Raw genomic sequence first — 21,878 nt, 5'->3', positions numbered from 1 at the left:
TCCCACTGTGAAAGTGACCAGGAGGTCCGGGATGACACGGTTCCAGGTCCAGTCGAAATGTTCACATCCTGTAGTAACAGGATGCAAGGAGATGGAGTGGAGTCACATTTTTCATATCCTGACTCCTTTGACTCCTTCGCTCCTCCTCCACCTTCACATACCCTTGATGCTCATGTTTGTGGCGAGAGGGGCAAAGGGGCATTAAGGGCGCTCCAAGGGCGCCAGTAGGTTTGGGAGAAGGGAAGAATGGGAAGCATCTACTTCACACAACTGAGGAGCTCAGTGGCGTCGGAGGCTCACCTCACTCTGAGAGGGGGGATGTCGGCCCGTTCACACACTGGGGGGCTGCAGGAGTCAGGGGAAGTGTGTGTCAGAGGGACAGAGATGCTAATGGGCAGGAGGGTCCACCTGCTCCCTTGAGAGTGGGTGGGAGGCTTCCACTGTGTCACAAAAACTCCAGTAAACATTTCCTTGAGGCTGCCTTCAAAACAACAAGTCGAGACAGTTACACAAGGTAGCCATGATAAAAAAAAATTAAAAATTTTCTTTATGATCGGCATCTTTGAGAAGTTTTTATGCGATGCAGTAAATCCTCTTGGAGATTCCAGGAGTAAATTGCAACTAACTTCCTGAGCCGGAGAAGGGTAGTTCCATTAAAAACCAAAACCGAAACACAAATGACGAAAGAGGAAGTGAAACCCTGTCACAAGAAAACCTGCTTTTCAGTGAAGAGAACGTTATAAAGGTCTAAAATACCTTTTAAAAGTCAAGCAGATTAATTAATTGTGATCAGAATTTCTTTAATTAACATTTTTTTAATTTAATAGAATTTTTTATTTATATTCGGTCTGGCAGCAAATAAAATAAAAACAACACAGACCAATGTTTGCTTCTCTGTATAAAAAAAAAGTTAAGACCAAGATCAGGTTCCATCCTTATTTTTAATTTTTACATGGTTTGAACGATCAGTATGAGTCAGTATACCGGTATTATTGGTTCCCTTTAGCGGTGGCTCTGATCCGAGTATTTATAGCTTACCAATGAATGGAAAAAATATGTTGTCTTTACAGCTCAAAAACAAGTCTTATGGAAGATAAATCATGAATGTATGGATGTGTTTCTCATTGCTGTTTACCTTCAACTTTTTGATTTCATTTATTCATGCAAAAACACTAATATTTCTCTTCATAAAATTCACTTCATTCTCATCGTCTGCAGTTAGTCTGTAGTGGGGGGGGGTTTGCTCTGATTTCAGACCAGTTAGACTTAAATCTTTAATTCATATTCATTCATAGTATTCATTCAAAAGAGTTCAGTGTCCTCAGAAATGTGTGGCTCTCTTAAGTAGAATGAAGTGACTACAGGTGATGGAAATACCACTGATTTTTGCCACTCAACGCTTAGCCATATATAGTTTTATTTTGAAAGAGCAGCTTTATAGGTCACGCTGGATGGCATTTACTGTAAATTGGCACATTCAGGTATAAATGACTAGAAAACAATTAAGCTATTATTAAATGTCCATGATTGCAGCTGTTCTTGTGGCTCTTGTACAGTTTATTGATGGCTGGTGTTTTCTCCTTTTTACTTCCACAGTTTCCAAACCGCATCGTGAGTCCAGATCAGGGGGATATTATCTGGAAGAGCAAGCAAGGCTTTATTATCCGAAATCCCAGTTTTTTCCACATCGGTCTCCTCTACTGCCAGTCAGTTGTGGATGGCGTCGTACACGAGTCACATAAATATTTTGTGTACAGACCTGGTCAGTGGTGCAAAAGAAAAATCCTTTTATAAAACTCCAATCGACTCAATGTGACTCCTTTAATCAAATATAAATACATATTTTTATGAATGTTTCTTTCTTGTCACAGTGAGTACCATCAAGGACGTGTATCTGAACGTCACTGGACCTGTGCCGACCCTAAAGGGAGAGAGGCTGGTGTTGAACTGCACGGCCACAACAGAGCTGAACACTCGAGTCAACATCACATGGGACTACCCTGGAAAGGTCAGCCCAGCATCAGGATCTCTGAGCTCTGAGAGCTTTTAATCCCGTCTGACAGCTCTCCAGTTAGTGTGTTCTATAATGTGATGTCGAGCTGCCAGAGTTTTAAAGGTCTTTTGCTTTTAAAAGCAAATATGGTGGCAGTTTTCAAAAGCAAATCCAAACCCTAACCCGGCAATCTTTATGTAATAAATTCTAGAAACAAAAAATACAGCTAACGTAGATGAACTTATTTTAACTTGAACGTCATAACAAATGAGGTTTAGAGTTCACAATTTCTGACGAGCCTTTCGCGTTGATTCTTCCTCCCTCTCCACCTTCAGAACACGAATACTGATTCCACTTCCAAGAGGCTCCTGAAACACCCAATGCAAATGTTGTTCTACAATATTCTGACCATCCCAGAACTCCAGCCTTCAAACCAGGGCCTCTACACCTGCCGCGTTTCCACCGGGGAAAACACCAAACAGCGGAGAATCTCTGTTATAGTCTATGGTGATTATCTCCGTTAAAAACACCTTAACATTTACATTTATCATTATTAATTAATATTTGCTTGTGTTCTGAATTCCTGCACTGATTGGTGGATAAATGTCACACCAGCAGGGAAACATTTGCCCTCTTATTGGTACACAAACATGTTCTGTCTCGATTTCAGACCATCCATTTATCCGCCTGAAGCCCAGAAATGGGTCTGACATGGAGGTGCAGGCGGGTCAAAAATCTTACAGAATCTCCCCCAAACTAAGAGCGTTCCCTGTCCCTAAGGTCATCTGGTAAGGACTTCTACCAGCCATGTTTGAATCATTTGGTCTTGAGGCTTTCATTCTCCTTGTGTATCACAAGGTTTATCTTCTCCGGCTTTATAGTTTCTTTTCTCAGAAATAAAACACGTCCTTTCCATTAAATCTAATCTAAGTGGTTCTGTTACTTATAGTTCGGATTAAAATCTCTCTTTAAAGCTTCAGTTTGAGAAGGAAATGCTTTTATTTCATACGTTCAGGTTGAAGGATGGCATGCCGGCAGCAGAGCAGTGTTCCCGATACCGCATGGATGGGAATTCTCTGGTGATCCGGGATGTAGCGGAGGAGGATGCTGGGAGGTACACCGTCCTGGTGCGGATCCAGGAACACGGACTCTCCAAGAATCTCACCCTCACACTTACAGTAAAAGGTGAGCTGAATATTTTCCCCTCCAACCACATGGAGCGCTGTCTTTGACTCTTTTTGGCGATTAAAATTTAATTTCCTGTCTGTCTGTTTGTGCGTTTTCTGTGGGCTTCTCATCTGGCAGTGAGTCCTCAGATAGGAGAGAAAGCGGTGTCGTTGAAGGACCCGGGCTCAGTGCCCCGGGGTAGCAGACAAGCCCTCCACTGCACGTCCCACGGGGTCCCCCCTCCTCACGTCCAGTGGCTCTGGCATCCCTGTCCATCCAAAGGCCTGTAAGTAGCCTGGTTGGCTCGATGCTGTGTAGTGAGCATTACATTTCTGTTTTTAAAATCTCTAAACATGTAGAGTTTATAATTATATACACCAACACATGCATTTAATTAGTTCAGTGTGAAATGAAATAATGTAGAGAGGGTGATAAAAGCTACAAAGATATAAATATAAAAGATAGAATTTTATATAAGGTACATATTTTGGTTGCTAAATGATATATGATGAGAATATAAACGATAAATTTACGATTATTTAAGATAACTTGTTTGTTTTATGTGTATGTTATGTTATGTTTGCTTGTTGTTATGTGTGTGTGTGTGTGTGTGTGTGTGTGTGTGTGTGTGTGTGTGTGTGTGTGTGTGTGTGTGTGTGTGTGTGTGTGTGTGTGTGTGTGTGTGCTTATGAAAAACGAGACATGTTTTGTCTATTTCAGCATGTGTTCAGACACCGTTTCCTTCTTGTAACCAGAACAGACGCCTTTGGGGGCTTTTCATGTGCGAGAATGTGTGAAAAGTGTGTGTGTGTGTGTGTGTGTGTGTGTGTGTGTGTGTGTGTGTGTGTGTGTGTGTGTGTGTGTGTGTGTGTGTGTGTGTGTGTGTGTGTGTGTGTGTGTGTGTGTGTGCACCTATAACAGTGTAAGTGTGTTTCATCGTGTCTGTGTTTATATGTTTGCATACATGTGCTCTTCCCCATATGTTTGTCTGTGTGTTCTGTTCTATGTTTGTTTAAGAACATCCAAATGCATTGCCTCATGGTGTGTGTGTGTGTGTGTGTGTGTGTGTGTGTGTGTGTGTGTGTGCGTGCCTGCGTGCGTGCGTGCGTGCTTGTGCTTGTGCTTGTGTGTGTGTGTGTGTGTGTGTGTACACAGTGGATCTCTGACTTGAAAGGACAGAGAAAAAAAAACACACTTCAATAGAAGCCAGTTCCGTGCTCTCAGTCACGATTTGTTGGTTTCCAAATCAAACGCTATGATTTAATGAATTTCCTGTCCAGGACACAGTGTGAGAGGCCTGTTTATTATTTTGATTGCACACCGCATCCTGTGATGCTTTTTCTTATATCTGACACACACACTATATATAAAGTTCTCATGAGAAATGGCCCAGCCCTGAGATGCCGAGGGACTGTCATTTAGTCGACTCGCGCACACGCACACAAGAGCATTCAAGCAGACACTTGGCAGAAGCGTTGATTGAGTTATTCTTGGAGGTCATACACTTATTGTGTTGCTTATGACCAAGTCAGAGAGGTTAAGTATTACCTGAGAGCGCCGCAGCAGCCGCCCATGCTCTATCCTCCCTCTGAGACTCAATGACATCATCAGCGTACTTGCCCCTTAACCCGGCACTCTCTCCCGGCGCCGCGCCGAGGTGCCTCCAGTGTGGTTTCATCCGTCTGTCCCTGCCAAGTGTAATTTAGATAATGTAAATGAACATGTTCAGAGCAGCTGCTCATGATAAAGGATCTCATTGTTGATGAATGCAGGTAGAACGATGTGAACCTTTTGTCCTCAGACAGCTTATTTAAATTGTCAGCGTAGAGGATAGTTTCTACTTTTGCATTTGTTTTACATTGCTGCTGTTTTTTCAGTGTTGAAGTGAATGTATGATTGTTACGATCATGAGGAGGATCACATGAAATCTGCTCATAAATGAAAATCTAATCAGTTTGGCTAATCAAAATTTAAATGTCTAAATTTCCAAAAGGGATTTCAGTTTTTTATGAATTGCACACACAAAAAAAACACCAAGACTAGAAGCTGTATCTTATTAGGATGATGGAGATTAAGCATAAATCCTCAGTAATATTGCAGCAGATTACATTTGGCCTCTTGGGTGGTCCTTTAAAAAGCTCTGTTCTGGTTTACTGTGATGAGTGTGTATCTTCAGACCAGTTTTTGGCTGGATCCTCACTAGGCCCTTGTTCTTTGCAGCCCAGCTGCACCACGAGCCTGACGCCGCGCTGGAGGAGGCTCAGGGACAGTGGACCGGGCTGGGCCAGGCTGATGGGGGGCCCGCCGCCTGGGTCCTGAGCTCACTCCTGGGTCTGGCCCTGGGAACTGCAGTGCTCTTATCTGGCCCGGGCAGGAGACGCACTGGGCTTCCTGTGCGAAAATCAGAGCGGTTTTCCTCTTGTTGTTTGGCTTCCTCTCCGATGCAAGACGCTTCCCAGCAGCGTGATTGTCCCTTCGTCTTCAAACGTGGCACAGTCCGCTTCCTCAAGAGCTTGATCTATTCTTGAGAGCCCCCCCTCCACACACAACCCCTCACACACCCCTTCCCCCCAAACTCTGCTGCCCTCCGCACATGCCTCCCCAACCCCTTCCCTGACCAGTCTCCTCCCCAACACAGCATCCGCCACCTCATCTGTCCATAGCTCCCTGGGGCTGTTTTCCATCCACCACCACCTCCACACACCCGTCAGTGCTCCTTCACAGCCCCCAGAGCCCCCAGTGACATTCCCAATGATCCTGTGTGATGATCCAGCGCTTTGTTGAACTGATTTAGAAATGAGGGAATTGACTTTGAACACTGCTGAGCAGTGAAGACCAGGAGACACGAGAAAACAAGGAGGGAAAAGAAGCCGCATCACTCCGGATAGAAGGACACCTACTTTACTGATTACTATTTATTTATTTTCTTTATTTCCACAGTTTAAGTCCTTCATCGCACCCTGCCATCCTGTAGTATTTTTGCTTTTTTACATTTCACAGACATTTTTGAATCAAAAGATGTGCAATTCCATACATCCACCATCCGCCTTCCTGGAGCTGCTTTGCTTGTTTTTGTGTCCTAGAGTGGTACTATAATGGGTGCATGAAGCCGCCTGTCAAAGCCCCTGATCTGATTCTGATATCCACAAAAGCTGTGAGTTTCTGTTCACATTTATAGCCACTGGTAGAAGGTCAAATGTGCTCACCTCGGATGGGTGAGACCGGAGAGTGTCATTCACTATGGGATGCTTACAGTTCTCTATTAAAAGACTGATGGTCAGCAGACGCCTACCATGTAGGAAGTCTCCACGGACCAGACTCTATGACCGCCCTTTGTCATATGATGTCATCCTTTGTCGTCCAGTGTCATCCCACCTTAGAACGTTCCGTTTGTCCAACACATTGCCATTTTGTTTCCGTCTTTGTCTCGTTCCTTCAAATCTACATTTACGTTTGATGCTACAAGCCATTTAAAGAGTGAGCGCCATAGGTGTCCGTGTTTGTGCCTGTATGTGTGTAAAGAAAGTGTGCGGAACTGTGTGTTTGTGTGTATCATTCTACGGGTGTCTTGTAATGTGATTCATTCCCTATATACAGATGTTCTATGAGTAATATATGAGTCTAATATTTAATAATTTTATACAACTAACTTACATATGACAAATGACAATATTTGCCAACTATGTATGAATCTGTTAATATGTAATGAAGTGTTATATCAGTTGTTTGTGTTTTTGCATTAAACTTTGCTTATATTTGTGTATTGGTTTATACTGGTTTGTGTTTTTTGGGGGGCGGACAGGGACAGCCATGAAGAGTATTTTAGGCAGTGAAACAGGAAGTAAAGGCAGGCGATGACCCCACTGATACACAACTGAACAATTCATTCATATTTCCAGGCGGCTGCTGCTCACCCTGCTGGCAGGCACACACTGTATGAATGGTTCTGTGATGTGAGTGTGTGTGTGTGTGTGTGTGTGCGTGTGTGTGTGTGTGTGTGTGTGCGTGTGTGTGTATGCATGTTGTTCCCATGTTTCTAACTACGCCTGTGTCCACACGTTCATCTCCCTATCACGTTGGTGTGTGAGCACAATGTTAAGAAAGAGAGCTTCGCATGGATGTATGGGAGTATTATCTGGTGTGATCTGCTGGTGAGTCTGTGCGTGTGCGTCTTTGCGTGTGTTAATGTGTGTGTGCGTGTCTGTCCTGTGGTGTCATGCACTGGGTGGGTCATTTGTCCAGTCGCTCACTAGATGGCAAAAGGAAGAGTAATCAGGGAGCGGAGAGGAACCAACTCCAGGGAGGAGCTGAGAAAGGATGACGACGAGGATACAGACGGAGACAGGGAGCAGAGAGAGGGGGGCACATCCATAAACAGGAAGAGGGATGGATGGATGGATGGATGGATGGATGGATGGATGGTCTGATGGATGGATGGATGGATGGATGGATGGATGGATGGATGGATGGATGGATGGATGGATGGATGGATGGATGGATGGATGGATGGATGGATGGATGGATGGATGGATGGATGGATGGATAGATAGATAGATAGATAGATAGATAGATAGATAGATAGATAGATAGATAGATAGACAGACAGACAGACAGACAGACAGACAGACAGATAGATAGACAGACAACATATTGATATCAAACAATACAATATAACAGAGAAAACTGTTTTGAAAAATGACAAAAAATACTTTATATTTAGAAGATCTTCTGAAATAGGAGTGTTTTGGTAGCTCATGAAGTTGTTTGTAAAAATGAATTGATGAATCATCTCCTCCAACACAACTTTCATCTCAACTCTGGCACTGATTAATGAAGGATTCTTTTGAACCCCTCTCCACTACTTCCTGTATGACTTGAGTTTTTCTACAGAAGAGGTTAAGAAAAGAACAAAATACAAAGAAATTCCCATAAGTTCCCGTTCCCACAACCCCACTTCTATGGAATCTATGGATTCTGACTTGTGAGAGTCGGTGAGAGGGACAAGAACTCCTCTCCGGGAAATGTGGGATCATTTGTTAAGAATGGAAGGAAGTTGATCTACAGGATGAGCACCTTTGCATCCTATATAGACGAACAATCCGGCATTACATAGCACACCAAAGATCCACTATTGTCAGCCAGTCCTGGATGAGAGGATGTGATGCTATTGATAAAAATGTTTTCATGGTGACAATTACATGGACTGGGCTGATGATCAAACATCATCTCTGATGTTCTGGTCTTCCTCCCGAGAACGCAGCTGAGAAAAACATCCCCACGCACACACACCTGGCGGACAAAATGACTTGTGTCAACACAGCTGAACCTTCTCCTCCTTCTTCTCCCCTCAAGGTGTGTGTGTCCGACATCGTCCTCGCTGTGGAGCTCTGTGATGGAGCGGATCCCCGCTACGTCCACAAGCAACCACATCCTGAGTGTCATGGACAGACAGGAAGTTCTCCAGGGGAAGAAGAAGGTGGGTGAAGCTCTGAAATACACACACATAGGCCAAAGGACACAAGTGTAAAAGGTATCAGCTGAAATGTGTAATAAATACAGCTTGTTCGGAAAGAAATTTTCCAAAAATGGACCAATCTGAGTAGAAGATGAACCGTATGTTAGATCTTTTGCAATAAAATATACTGAGGAAGTAGTTTACTTTGCTAAAGAGTTAGGAAAAACTGCACACACACACACACACATTCACAGACACAGGTCTATATTAATACTTGCATGTTGAGCTGCCCACTGGGTTGGAAGTGAACAGAAGGTCTGGCTCCGAGACCCCTATTGTCTGCTCAGTGGGCCCGTGGAAAATATGATTCCTGCCATCAGTGGCAGAGGTAACAATCCCCAACCTCGTATGAGAGCACGATGATATATTTTCCCTGGCACTGGGTTGTTCATGCGGATGTTTGTGCTTTAGACTGTGGGGGTCCTGACTGTAGCGGAGGCCCTGGTGTCTGGAGTCTATCGATGCGTCGCCGCTAACTCTGCAGGCAGAGACCAGCTGGACGTTCACTTCTACATCACAGGTGATCCCTCTGAAATGAACCATCCCCCTCGGCTCTCTGGCATTTTTGTTTTTTTCCACATGTAGGAGTTTTTGCAGGAGCGAAAATAAGAAATTACATGTTCAAAACACTATTTTAAGTCTTAAGTCTTGTTACATAACCTGTTTCCATTTTAGTCATCTGCTTAATCTTTCGAAATATATTTTGAAATCTATTTCCGTAGCCCACAGAGCACTGAGTGAATCATCAAATGATACGAGAAATCTATTACATTTTTAGAAATATACAGTGAATTAACGGAAACACCACTTTCTCAACATTGCTCACCATTCCCATAACAATCCAAGAGGTAGACAGATCATCTATCTGGTGAAAATTTTAAAAAACTTTTAAAAATATGATTTAAATTTCATAGTGTAAGTCAGAATATTCCAATTAAATACACTTTAATAGCTAATTTAGCATTTTATCAATCTAAACTTTCTCTTTTTGGCAGCAAATGAACACCCATTATATAGTATTAAACATAAATTGGGAAAATGCATTCATGAAACAGAAGATATATATATATATATATATATATATATATATATATATATATATATATATATATATATATATATATATATATACACACACACACACACATATATACTGTATATAATATATAGATAATACTTCCTGTACCTGCGACCACACAGCCTTACAGACACATTAATGTAGGAGGAAACCTTTGCAGCATACTGTATATGTTTTGGGATCATATTGTAGTTTGTTTTGTAATGCAAGGTTGGACTTCCAATGAGGGATTCAGGTTACGGTTATTTGGTGTCTGTTTTCAAGAGTCCATGTCTGTTTCTCTCCATAAGGCCGTCCTGAGCTGTTAGTGTGTGAGTAAGAGCGAAACAGGAACCTGGACTCTTATCGTTTCACTTCCCTGTCCAGCGTACTTCCTTGGACTAGCAGGTCCACTTTATTTCGGGAGGCCTTGGGGTGTTCGGGAAAGATAAACACTATCTACCATCAGGAAGCTCTTGAGCCGTTTCCACGGGAAGTGTCAAATGGCTAAAGTAAATAAAAAACCTTTTCACTGTATTCCACTCGCTGCTTTTACCCACAATAGCCATTCAACATACCTGTCAGAGGTTTAAAAAATGGAGAATCGGTCGAATCAGCGCTACCTGACAGGAACCGTGTTCGTATGTGGAGAAACTGAGTTGTCTGATTCATCACGGATCAGTGGAGGTTTACGTTCGGTTCCTTCCCTCCCTCTCTTCCTTTTTTCCTGCAGACATCGCAGGAGGCTTCAGTGTGAGCCAGGGGGAGGAGCCTAGAGAGGGCGGAGACCTCCAGCTCACCTGTGCAGCCAATAAGTATCTGTACACAGTGTTGTCATGGCGAAGACTGAACGGCACAGAGGATACACAGTCCCGCATACCTGCTTTGAGTCGTCATCAACAGCTAGCGTCCGGGGAGTTCTCCAACTCTTTAGTCCTGTCCCTGAAGAACCTGACGGCCGCAGACTCTGGAGTCTACAGGTGCTCCGCCCATCACCTCCTCACCGGACAGGAAACACACCTGGACACACAGGTGACGGTCACAAGTGAGTGTCCTCTTCTTCCTACTCAGCATCTAGTCAATAAATCTATTGTCTGTGTGTTTTTTATGGTGGAATTTACTCCCAAAAATAAAAGTGTTGAACATTTTTGTTTGTACAGCACGTTTCTAAACTAAAATGAAATCATTAAGCTTGTAAATAAGTGAGTGATCAACAAACCCAATAATACATTTGGATTCATCTAGTCGATTTTCCTGGTAATTTTCTATTAAAAAAATGGGATCTACCCCAAATTACAATTATACTCCACATTTCAATGGTTGCCCCCCCCCCCCACACACACACACACACACATGGCCAACCCTCCAAACAAGTCCTTCTGACAAACGAACACAAAAACAAATAAAACCTCCTTGGCAGAATAGATTTCACTGAAACAATTCATTAAAGCAACAAACTACGGAAGCCAGCAAGGACAATAATGACTTCCATTCTTATAAGAACTAGTAAGAAACTGCAATTTAAGCCTCAAATCAAATTTGCATTAAAAACAAGATATAATGATTTGTATCCATGCATACAAATTAGTCCAGAAAATTATATCCAGTGATTTCCAGTCAATAATATAAACTTTATTCTTCTCAGTCATGCAACTTTGCAATCAATATGCTCAAGTGACAATTCTTTGGCGTCTGAGTTTAATGACTCTGATCGGAGCTGTGATTTTTTTTCTTCCTATCAAGTTTATCTTTTAATTTTAGCGATTAATTTCTTCTTTGTATCTCAATTAATGACACTTAAATATCATTAAAAACTAAAATTAAAGGGAAATTGGAACCAAAAAATGTTTTCAAAGTAGATACCTAAAAACAAAAAAAGAAACACACTTTATATTCGAGAAGTCGAACTCTTGGTCAAACGTGACGTCATTGTTCTCTGAAAAGGTGCTGTCAGGACCTTGGATTTAACAAATACATACAATCACAATTAAGTCCAGCTTCCTCTTTACTTAAACCACCCCACACACACACGTAATCTGTGTACACGTGTCACACTTACATACAAACAAACAAACACACACACTCTGCTTGGGAATTGGGTCCCTTCGACTTCCTGGGGCCCCACCCTGCCTTTGCTCTTGCGCTCCAGCTCAGCACCTCTTTCACGTGGGAATGAGCACTTGTCTGAAGGAAGAGTACACAATGGCACTTCCCACAATGCCACATTTACAGGCCCCCACACAGGGACAGAGGAACAATCAGCCGATCAGACACTGTCAGGCCCCAACCCCACTGGACAATCATCAATTGTTGTTCAGGAGGAAGATCGGGGAAACAACAATCAGTCGCCGTGGTTAAGTGACTTTTCTTCAGGTCTTTTACGGTTGTTCTCCATACAATCAGGGCTCAACACATCAACTTCCTCCCAGAGAATCCCCTGGAGGGAATTTCTAGAGAAACAGAGAGAAGAGGGGAGCAAAAAAAAAAAGGCTGAATGAAGATAAAGTCAAAACACGAGGACGTGGAAACTCAGAGATCGAAGAATCATCTGGTCAAATTATAATGTGTGTGTGTGTGTGTGATAATGTGTGTGTGTGTGTGTGTGTGTGTGTGTGTGTGTGTGTGTGTGTGTGTGTGTGTGTGTGTGTGTGTGTGTGTGTGTGTGTGTGTGTGTGTGTGTGTGTGTGTGTGTGTGTGCAGCATTACTGAGACAAACATAATCAGTCCAATCACATTGGTGGAAATAATAGAAAGTGAAAATAGTGCTTAGTGTTTTTATGCAAATTGTTGTGTTGTTTATAAATTGATAGCATCTGATTTGAAATGTTATCTTAATCTCGGTAATCTACAAAGCCTCTGCGGTGTGGAGATTGATTGTCTAGAATAAAAATTTAAATGTTTCCCTCTGAAATTAAATGAATTTGAAGCATGAATTGTCATCAAATTAATTAAATTACTGTCTGATTTGACTTGTGATGCGTTTCAGCTTTGGAACCTCCAGTGCTGCTTCGTAATTTGACAGATTACACCGTGAACGTGAGCAGCTCGGTGGTCCTGAGCTGCCCCTGTGAAGGAGTCCCACCCCCCACCATCACCTGGTACAAGGATGAACGTGCTCTGTCCCAGGGATCAGGTCAACTCCAGCGACAAACATCACACAAACACATCAATTCCAGCTGTGTCCAGCATTCTGACACTTTATGCCTCCACATTCAGGCATCGTGATCTCACCGGAGGACGGGACCCTCCATATCGACCGGATCACACGGGAGGACCAGGGCCTGTACACCTGTCAGGCCACCAATGAGAGAGGCTCTGCTGAAAGCTCCGCCCATATATGGGTCAACGGTTAGTATCTGTCAGCCAATAGTTTTTATTAATATCAGTACTTTAATTGGCTGTGTCTTCTGAAGGGTAGGAAGCTTCCATATATGGGCATGTCTGTAAAGCCATTGTTTGTCCTTCTATAAATAGATCCATCATCTGGATGTACAGACTTATAGTAGCAATCACATGAAGTGTGTGTGTCTATGTGTGTGTGTGTGTGTGTGTGTGTGTGTGTGTGTGTGTGTGTGTGTGTGTGTGTGTGTGTGTGTGTGTGTGTGTCTGTGTGTGTGTGTGTGTGTGTGTGTGTGTGTGTGTGCGTGTGTGTTACGTTCTAATCAGTCAGAACGGAAGCTGTCTCCCATTTTTTATTTCCTCTGGAAGGGACCAAAAAAAAAAGAATAAATAAACTTTGGATTTCATTTGGAGGACGGTTGAACGTGTTCATGGGGCGATGGTGAAATTACAGTGCCCCCATTTGGAAAGGTGGAGAAGTATTAAAATGAAGCAACCAAGTGGAATGTAATTGTAATTAATTTTTTTAAAGAGTGTGTTTAACGCTCACAATTCCATACAAAACAACAAAATTAACTGATATAATAATAATGGATTAGATTTATATTGTGCTTTCCTGGACACTCAAAATATTCATGATGGTTTCATTATTCATTTTCTCCTTATATATACAGATATATATATACAGTATAGAGATATACAGATATATACACAGATATACAGAGTATTCGAAGTCCTGTGCAGCTTAATACACTTTATGTTTCTTATCTAAATATAAAGTAGATGTTGTTCAATGCACCATTGAAGCTCACTGACCGCTAATGTGTACTCTATGATTTATGGTGTGTCCAGGAGCCTCAGAGCCCTCGTTTCTGGAGATTTCCGCGCTGACCTGTACCTGTGTGGTGGCCACTCTATTGTGGCTGCTGCTCATGCTCTTCATACGTAAACTGAGACAGGTAGGTGGAAACAAAAGTGTTGTGTTTAAGCATGATGTACAAACATAGGTCACAAATTATGTGTTCTATTTTTAAATATTGTTTTTCTGTGAGAAGTTTCTACTTGAGTCACCATTATGTTACCAAGTTTTAAAGATTTACCATGTTAGTAATTTTTTTTCTACCTTTGCAGTTCCTTAATGTGAACGTAATTTGTAATAATAATAAAAAATGGGTATGATAGAAAATAATTATTCTGATACAACAATAAATTACAGATATGATTGGTTACAGTTCAAGTTCAGTGTCTATGGCCGCATCTTTTTTAGTGTATTATACTGTATGTTAATAGAGGAACCATTTATTCCATTTATGTTTAATGACTGATATGAGTGCAAGTTTCAGTTTTAAATACATAAAGGCAATTATAATTAAAAATACTTGTGACTGTAAGCCCCTGAATGCATCAAAACATTTATCTGTATCTTATCATACTGGTGTGAATCTAAATTCAATTTCTTAAAATAATAACCCAGACCAAACTTTAAACATTGTAAATGGGTCTTATTCCTAGATAACATTCTCTTTTCATTTCTCTAGAACAGAATTTTTATTAATATCTACTTTTTTTTCTTGTCTATTTGTTTGTTTGTTTGTTTGTTTGTTTGTTTTACAATATAAAGCCCAACAACTCAAACCCCAAACCAGAGTACCTGTCAATCATTCTGAACAGAGGAGAGGGCCCAATAGATGATCAGTGTGACAGACTACAGTACAACCCCGGCCAATGGGAGTTCCCTCGTGAGCGTCTGAAATTAGGTAAACATCTTTATTTAATGCCAATAAAATATCTCAACATGGTTGTTTTGAGCATGATTGACATTAGTGAAGGATTTTGTGACTGGGTGAGACGGAAGGTGTTTGAGATCACTGAACAGATACAAGGACTTTCTCAGAGTCTTATCAGATGATTATTGGGAGTGACTCTCATTCCGTTAATCAGACTATGTGTCTGTGTTGTCTGAGGGCAGCTAATCAACTCCAGCAGGGGACATGTAAGCTGTGTTGACTGGAACTAATGAGCTTTCAATACCATCAGGGTGGAATTCAATTAGACGGATTGTTGATGGGGTCTGAAGTCTTCTTTTTATCAGCATTTTACATCCGGGATGATTGAGAAGAGTAATTAATAAAGTTGCCAAACAGACACAAAAACACACCTCCCATCCTGCGCTGAGTCTCACCCACGTTGTTTCTCCCTGTCAGGGAAGCCTCTGGGTCGTGGGGCCTTTGGTAAAGTGGTGCAAGCTTCAGCATTTGGGATAGACAACACCACCGGCTGCAGTACTGTGGCTGTTAAGATGCTAAAAGGTAGAAAAAAAACCACTCTGGTTTTCTAAGAAAATTTATTTCTGCACCAAAGCTTGAGTTCTTGAGTTCTCCCTTCTGCATGTCGTCCAACAGATGGCGCTACAGCCAGCGAACACAAAGCTCTTATGACTGAACTCAAGATCCTCAACCACATAGGACATCATCTGAATGTAGTCAACCTGCTGGGAGCCTGCACCAAGCCCGGAGGTGTGTGTGTGTGTGTGTGTGTGTGTGTGTGTGTGTGTGTGTGTGTGTGTGTGTGTGTGTGTGTGTGTGTGTGTGTGTGTGTGTGTGTGTGTGTGTGTGTGTGTGTGTGTGTGTGTGTGTGTGTGTGTGTGTGTGTGTGTGTGTGTGTGTGTGTGTGTGTGTGTGTGTGAGAGAGAGAGAGAGAGAGAGAGAGAGAAGTAATGAATTTCTAATGAACAACCACACAACTTGCATGTGTTCTCCAGAGTTTTTACATTATGTCACCTCTTCACCTCTTCCAATACGTCAGGGGGTTTTTTTGTTTTACAAACACAATCGAGAAAGAAGAAGAAGAATTTCTACTCAGTTTTAGATATTTAGTAATTTATCCAAATCAACTAGACTTGTAGAAAACTTTATCTACTATTTGATTTCATGCCTTTGGATAACCATGACCTGGATGAATGAGAACCTTCACATTTTAAATATTTATCATAGGTTCACAGGGCTGAAACATCACAATATAAAATCAACATTTTTCTGGTACATTTTTTTCTTTATTGTGTAATACTGATAAGATGATGTGTCATTGTGATGGATAGAATTTGTTCTGGTTAAATGTTTTTTGAGCGTAAGGTTTTAAGAAAGTGAGCTTTAAAATGTAGCAAATAAAAATTGGTAAAACCTACAACATATGCAAAAATTCATTTTTTTATATTGAGATATACTATTAGAAGGTCAGTGTTCATACATGTATGTTCTTGCCACACTCGCATCTACAGTGCTGTGTTTTATTGTGCAGGACCATTGATGGTCATTGTGGAGTACTGTTACTATGGAAATCTCTCCACCTTCCTGAAGAGCCAGAGGTCGGCGTTTGTTCACAACATGGTGAGTCCACCAAAATAAAACAGTAAAGAAGGTGTCATGACAGCAACATGTGACATAAACAGCTTGCAGACAGATTTCATACATGGGTTCGTGTCCCAAAGTTCAGCTTCTCCTTGCAGTTGAGCAAAAAAAAAAGTAAAGGCGCCCGTTGGTGCTGCACGTAATTTCAAAACCATAGACTCAAAAACTCCCTTCTGCAATCTGTTTGAGGTTTGAAGATGTTATCTTTGCTTGTACTTCCTTAATTTCATTGCGTGTTTAGACATACATGAAAACCGTGGCCTCACATGTCATTTTCACATTTACAAATTTATCAAAAAATCTCAAACGACACATTTTGTCTTTCCTGTTCAGTTTGAGTCCATCCTAATCTTTAACTGTCTGACTTTTCACTCAATAAAAAAACATTTAATACTTTTAATTTTTTTTTCACAGTCAGCAAGAATGAAGGATGGAGGGCCAGGTTGTGTCAGAAGTATGTCTGTCAACCAGAGCAACAATAGAACAGAGTTTGATGAGAGAGGTGAGGAAAGCACATGTTGTTTAAGGAACTTAGTCATTAACATGTTATTAAACCATTTGATTTCCTCCCTGTGGCTCCTTCATTTCTTCCTTTAGATCCAAAATTTGCTTCCAAATGTTCCTTATTTCTGGAGGATCTCATCTCCTTCAGCTTCCAGGTGGCACGAGGGATGGAGTTTCTGGCCTCTCGAAAGGTCTGAAGCTTTTTTTGCATGTGTGTGTGTGTGTGTGTGTGTGTGTGTTTGGATGCAGGGACACGTGCATTTCAAAGATGTTAGTATGTGTTCTCTGTACTTTTAGTGCATTCATCGAGACTTGGCAGCTAGAAACATTTTGCTTTCTGACAGTAAAGTTGTGAAGATCTGTGACTTCGGCCTGGCCAGAGACATCTACAAAGACCTCGACTATGTCCGCAAAGGAGATGTGAGTTCATCTGAGCAAAGCCTCCATAATCATTCATCAGAAAAATATTATGTTACTGTTTTAACAAAATGATGACATGATAAAGAAAGCTACAACCAAACCTTGCGTTGTGTTTTTACATCCCGCTTCAAAGCGGTGATGTACTGTATTGTAATTGTCAGTGTACGTAAATTCGTCCGTTTGTTTGTCCGTTCGTTCGTTTGTCGACCAAATATCTTCAAAATCGTTGCAGATAGGAAGATGAAACAAAAAGCACATTGCTCAGCAAAGGGGATGAAAATGAGATGATGACCTTAACCTTGAAAAAAACTAGGTCAAGGTCAAATTTAAACTTTTTTACACTCAGGAACCGGATCAGATAGAAAGATGAGGGAGAAGGCCAGTGTAAGACCATAGATCAAAGCTAGAGCTTTGATCAGTGACAGTAAGTCAGAGCACTTGGTCAGCAAGTAGGTCAGGACCTACAGCTGACTATGGATCAACTTTGGATCATGTGTACACCAATGTCACATCACTTCATACAAATACAGTTGTTACAGACTGTTACTATTCAGACCACGATTAACCTGTAATGGTTGCTTAATATCTGAGACTGCGTGACAGTGAAATGACACCAGTTACATGTTGGATCGTGGGTCTTTTATTAACCTCAATTAATAAAAGACACCTGAATTCAGGGGTGTCGAGGGATGTTGCAGTCTCTGACTGCCTATTTCCTTGTTGTAACTGTAACTGTGATCTGATTGGCTGACAGGCTCGACTCCCTCTCAAATGGATGTCTCCAGAGTCCATCTTTGATAAGGTGTTCACCACCCAGAGTGACGTGTGGTCCTACGGCATCCTGCTATGGGAGATTTTCTCTTTGGGTAAGATGTCCACTTTGCACACTTGGTATGCTGTAGGTACTGATGCTGCAATGTGAACTTCACATTTTGATGTACTGGTTGTCCAACAGGGGCGTCCCCGTACCCTGGTCTTCACATTGATGAAGATTTCTGCCACAGGCTGAAAGAGGGAACGAGAATGCGAGCTCCTGAGTACAGCACACCTGAGATGTGGGTGGACGTGTCAACACTGTTCTATAGGGAAAGTGTCTCAATGTGATCAGCTGACCTTTATGTTTGTGTGCGCAGTTACAGCACGATGCTGTCATGCTGGGAAGCCAATCCGTCAGACCGACCCACATTCACTCAGCTGGTGGAGACGTTGGGAGACTTGCTGCAGGAGAGGGTTCAGCAGGTAGGATTTATTTTAAAGCTCTCACTTCCTCAGTCTTGTGACTTAAAGTGTCTTTTAAAATGTTTCTCAGTACATAAACTATTACACAGGAGACAGTGACTGAAATATTTGCACTGATGCCTCCGTTCGTTCTCTCTTAACAGGATGGAAAGGATTACATCCCTATGGAATCCTTCATGGCTGCAGACAGGGAGACCTTCAGAGAAATCCCACTTGCTGTCACTAACTTGAGGTAATGAAACGAGAGGCAGATTGAAAACATGCTTTAATTTACTGAACATTCATTAATAAGTCCGGGTTTTTTAAAAATTGAAAATAACAGGTGCGGGTGTGAAAGGGGTGAGACACAGGTGTCTGGAGTAACTGAAAATAAAGTCTGGAAACAATGGGCTTTAGAAGAAAATAGAGATTTGCAGCTCATGTTTACAATCTGATTTCACTCCATCCAGTTACGTGAGGGGTCTGGACACCCTGCAGGTTTTTGAGGAACTTCCCTGCGAAGAGTCAGACGGTCCTGACGTAAGAACACAGACGCCTTCTGCTCAGAAAACACCCACATACATAGGACGGATTAGACAACATTATCATCACTTTGTCCAAATAAAATAAAAACGACAAATCAAGAACAAAATTCTGAAAACCCAATCACTCTCTGACAAGCTGCGTGTTTACATCCTGTCTGATTCAGGATGGACACAGCGACAGCGGCATGGTCCTGCCGTCTGAGGAGCTGAAGCATCTGGCGTGTAACAACGGCGCCAAGAACAGGAAACTCAACAGGTTGTTAAATCTATCCTCAGACTGCTAAACCAATCCTTCGCTTTCTACCGAACTCCTCATCACTGCAACAAGCAGTGATGACGCACGCATTACGAAGGTTTCTGCAGATCATGACGATTACCATCTCTGTTGCTTGTGATATATTTCACAAGCAGATCAGATACGAGAGTTCAAAAAGTCCAGGTCTGTTTCAAAATTGAGCTGAAGAATGATGATGACTAGATTTTGAAAATGCATCAGAGATGTCCAACGTTTATTTACTGTATAACAAAACAAGAAAATGACCCTGAATTTCTGTGTTCAGGTTCTTTTCCTTCACCAAGCACCAGGACAACCAGACGCCTTTCCTGTCCCGTGACATCAGAGGCCTCTGTGACAGCGAACCGTCCATCTCGCCGTGCGAGTGGGAGTCTGACGAGGACAGATCCCCTCCTCCAGACTACAACTCTGCTTTTCTCTACCCCTCCCTTTAGCATCTGTTACCGTTTAAATTTGCACAGGGTATAATCACATAAAAATTCCTGCTTGTCATTCGTAGCCATCAGGACTTATTCTGCTTTTCAACTTGGCTTTATGCATCTTCTACCTCATCATAATTCTGCACACATCCTTCTGTGCTTTACTTACATTCACAGATCATTTTTATCTCCCTTTAAACAAGCTTATAGTATCAATCTTCATTAAACATCTCTTTGCTTTTCCTCCAAAGATACAAGCTGTTGCACAATGGAGCCTCTTTTATATTATCTCTCAATAACCACACATAACCTCTTCCAAGAGCAGCTACTTAATGCCTGATAGTGCAGTTCTGCAGGATGACATACAGTTATTAGAGCTATTTGTGTTGGTACCTCATGTGCTGAGCTTTGTGAAGAGGAACACCGCTGTATGAAATAATGTTTCTTCTACACAGCTTCTATATGCTGGAGAAAAAAAAATCCATTGAATTATGGTATGTGTTAGACAGGGTGTGTGTTTTCTGTATTTATTTTGGAATTTGTCTTAAGTTCTTAATCATGTGAATAAAAATACAAACTCAGTTTCCTGGGTGCAGCTAGAAAAATCTAACACAAAAAGAAATCGTGGGGGGAAAATCTGATTTCATTAAGAGATTCTATTCAGTTTTATTGGAACTTTTCAGAAAGGTCCGCTCATTCAGTGTCAATGGAGAAAGACAAAATATTAGAAACAGTTCTCTGTATAATTTAGTATGTATAACCTATAAAATTACCAGAATTGTATTCCACTGCATTGGTTTTAGCTAAATCTACCTAACAGACAACTGAGTGTATATTTACTTACATATATCCGTGTGTATGTGTGTGTGTGACATAAATGTATTATTAATGTACTGTTTTTGCTGCATATTTTTATTTACTAAATATATTGTGTTCTCTTTCTTTTAAATTCATACAATTAAGTGATTAGTCTGCCCACAAAAAATGATTCCAGGCTTATTTCCTGTCTCTAATCTGTGGGGAATTAATTTTATTCTCTTGATTACATAGGCGTTAGTTAAGGGTATTTGTTTTTAGAACCATCGCAGCTAAACACTCTTGTGTGGAGACAAACTGAGGTTTGGGTTTGTATCTTTAGTTGAAAAACTTTCACTAACCTCCACAGTACAAGTACCAAAAAAAAAAAAGAATCAGTATATGTTCATTTTGGTATTCTTTATTAAAATACTGCTGTACAGACAAATATTGCAAAATTTGAGACAATGAACACAAAAGGGGAATAAAACATACTGAGATGATGATTGTAGATAGTGGGTGAGTTGATGTGTGTGGAGGGGTGGTCACCACTCTTGATAACTGGAGTGTGTGTTATGTGGAAGAAGTTACATGAACAGCGACGTTGTGTTGATCACATTAAGGTGTCTGTGTTTTCCAGGTTTCCTAAAGCACCAGATTCACCAAATACATTTCTCCTGTTCATTTAACTAAAACACTGGAAGTACAAAATGGAACACAGCCTTCTCCTGCACGTTGAGATCAGACAATGAAAACCAGCATTTTTTAAAATGCCTTTCATTTCTCTACTTCACAAGTCAAATCTCATCTGTGCGGTTCGTTAATGTGACCGGGTTGTTTGTCAGTCCTATGTTTGCACACTGTGGACAGAAAGCTACTGAAAACATGAAGACAGAACAAGAGAACTGAAGAGCAGTGGTTGGACAAAGCTTGGATTGATCTCTTTATCTGACGGAGCAAGTTTGCACCAAATTCATTCAGGAAATTTGATTGAAATCAGTCACGGAGTATAAACTGTGCTTCAGGGCAATTTGAAATCTTTGTATGATCCAACAATGTTCATCTGTCGACATCCCACCCGCTCCCACTATAACTCATCAATCTGACTGGAGAGGGCATCCAATGACAGCCAAACACATTCAATCATTGAGTCTCTCCAGTCTTTTGTCGTCCTGAGAAAAATCCAAGCCATTTTTGAGTGAAC

At 41.4% G+C, this 21,878-nt stretch overlaps 1 protein-coding gene across 1 annotated transcript in view; it reads left to right on the top strand.

Moving 5' to 3' along the window:
* Nucleotides 1-20,671, top strand: part of flt1 (fms related receptor tyrosine kinase 1) — a 28,830-nt gene extending 8,159 nt beyond the window's left edge. The window contains exons 5-30 of the mRNA XM_068343560.1: nt 1,597-1,762; nt 1,872-2,008; nt 2,329-2,500; nt 2,664-2,781; nt 3,009-3,178; nt 3,299-3,446; nt 8,513-8,636; nt 9,087-9,195; nt 10,466-10,777; nt 12,719-12,865; nt 12,949-13,080; nt 13,924-14,030; nt 14,693-14,828; nt 15,276-15,380; nt 15,474-15,587; nt 16,369-16,457; nt 16,893-16,980; nt 17,076-17,173; nt 17,280-17,402; nt 18,157-18,268; nt 18,358-18,457; nt 18,536-18,641; nt 18,785-18,873; nt 19,091-19,160; nt 19,330-19,421; nt 19,726-20,671. Coding sequence (XP_068199661.1) covers nt 1,597-1,762; nt 1,872-2,008; nt 2,329-2,500; nt 2,664-2,781; nt 3,009-3,178; nt 3,299-3,446; nt 8,513-8,636; nt 9,087-9,195; nt 10,466-10,777; nt 12,719-12,865; nt 12,949-13,080; nt 13,924-14,030; nt 14,693-14,828; nt 15,276-15,380; nt 15,474-15,587; nt 16,369-16,457; nt 16,893-16,980; nt 17,076-17,173; nt 17,280-17,402; nt 18,157-18,268; nt 18,358-18,457; nt 18,536-18,641; nt 18,785-18,873; nt 19,091-19,160; nt 19,330-19,421; nt 19,726-19,894 — 3,333 coding nt within the window. The 3' untranslated portion in view covers nt 19,895-20,671. The remainder of the gene's footprint in view (nt 1-1,596; nt 1,763-1,871; nt 2,009-2,328; nt 2,501-2,663; nt 2,782-3,008; nt 3,179-3,298; nt 3,447-8,512; nt 8,637-9,086; nt 9,196-10,465; nt 10,778-12,718; nt 12,866-12,948; nt 13,081-13,923; nt 14,031-14,692; nt 14,829-15,275; nt 15,381-15,473; nt 15,588-16,368; nt 16,458-16,892; nt 16,981-17,075; nt 17,174-17,279; nt 17,403-18,156; nt 18,269-18,357; nt 18,458-18,535; nt 18,642-18,784; nt 18,874-19,090; nt 19,161-19,329; nt 19,422-19,725) is intronic.
* Nucleotides 20,672-21,878: the final 1,207 nt, after the last annotated feature.

The sequence above is a fragment of the Antennarius striatus genome, chromosome 20, assembly GCF_040054535.1.
Source record: "Antennarius striatus isolate MH-2024 chromosome 20, ASM4005453v1, whole genome shotgun sequence".
In the NCBI taxonomy this organism is placed as follows: domain Eukaryota; kingdom Metazoa; phylum Chordata; class Actinopteri; order Lophiiformes; family Antennariidae; genus Antennarius; species Antennarius striatus.
This window is presented reverse-complemented; position numbering and strand designations above follow the sequence as displayed.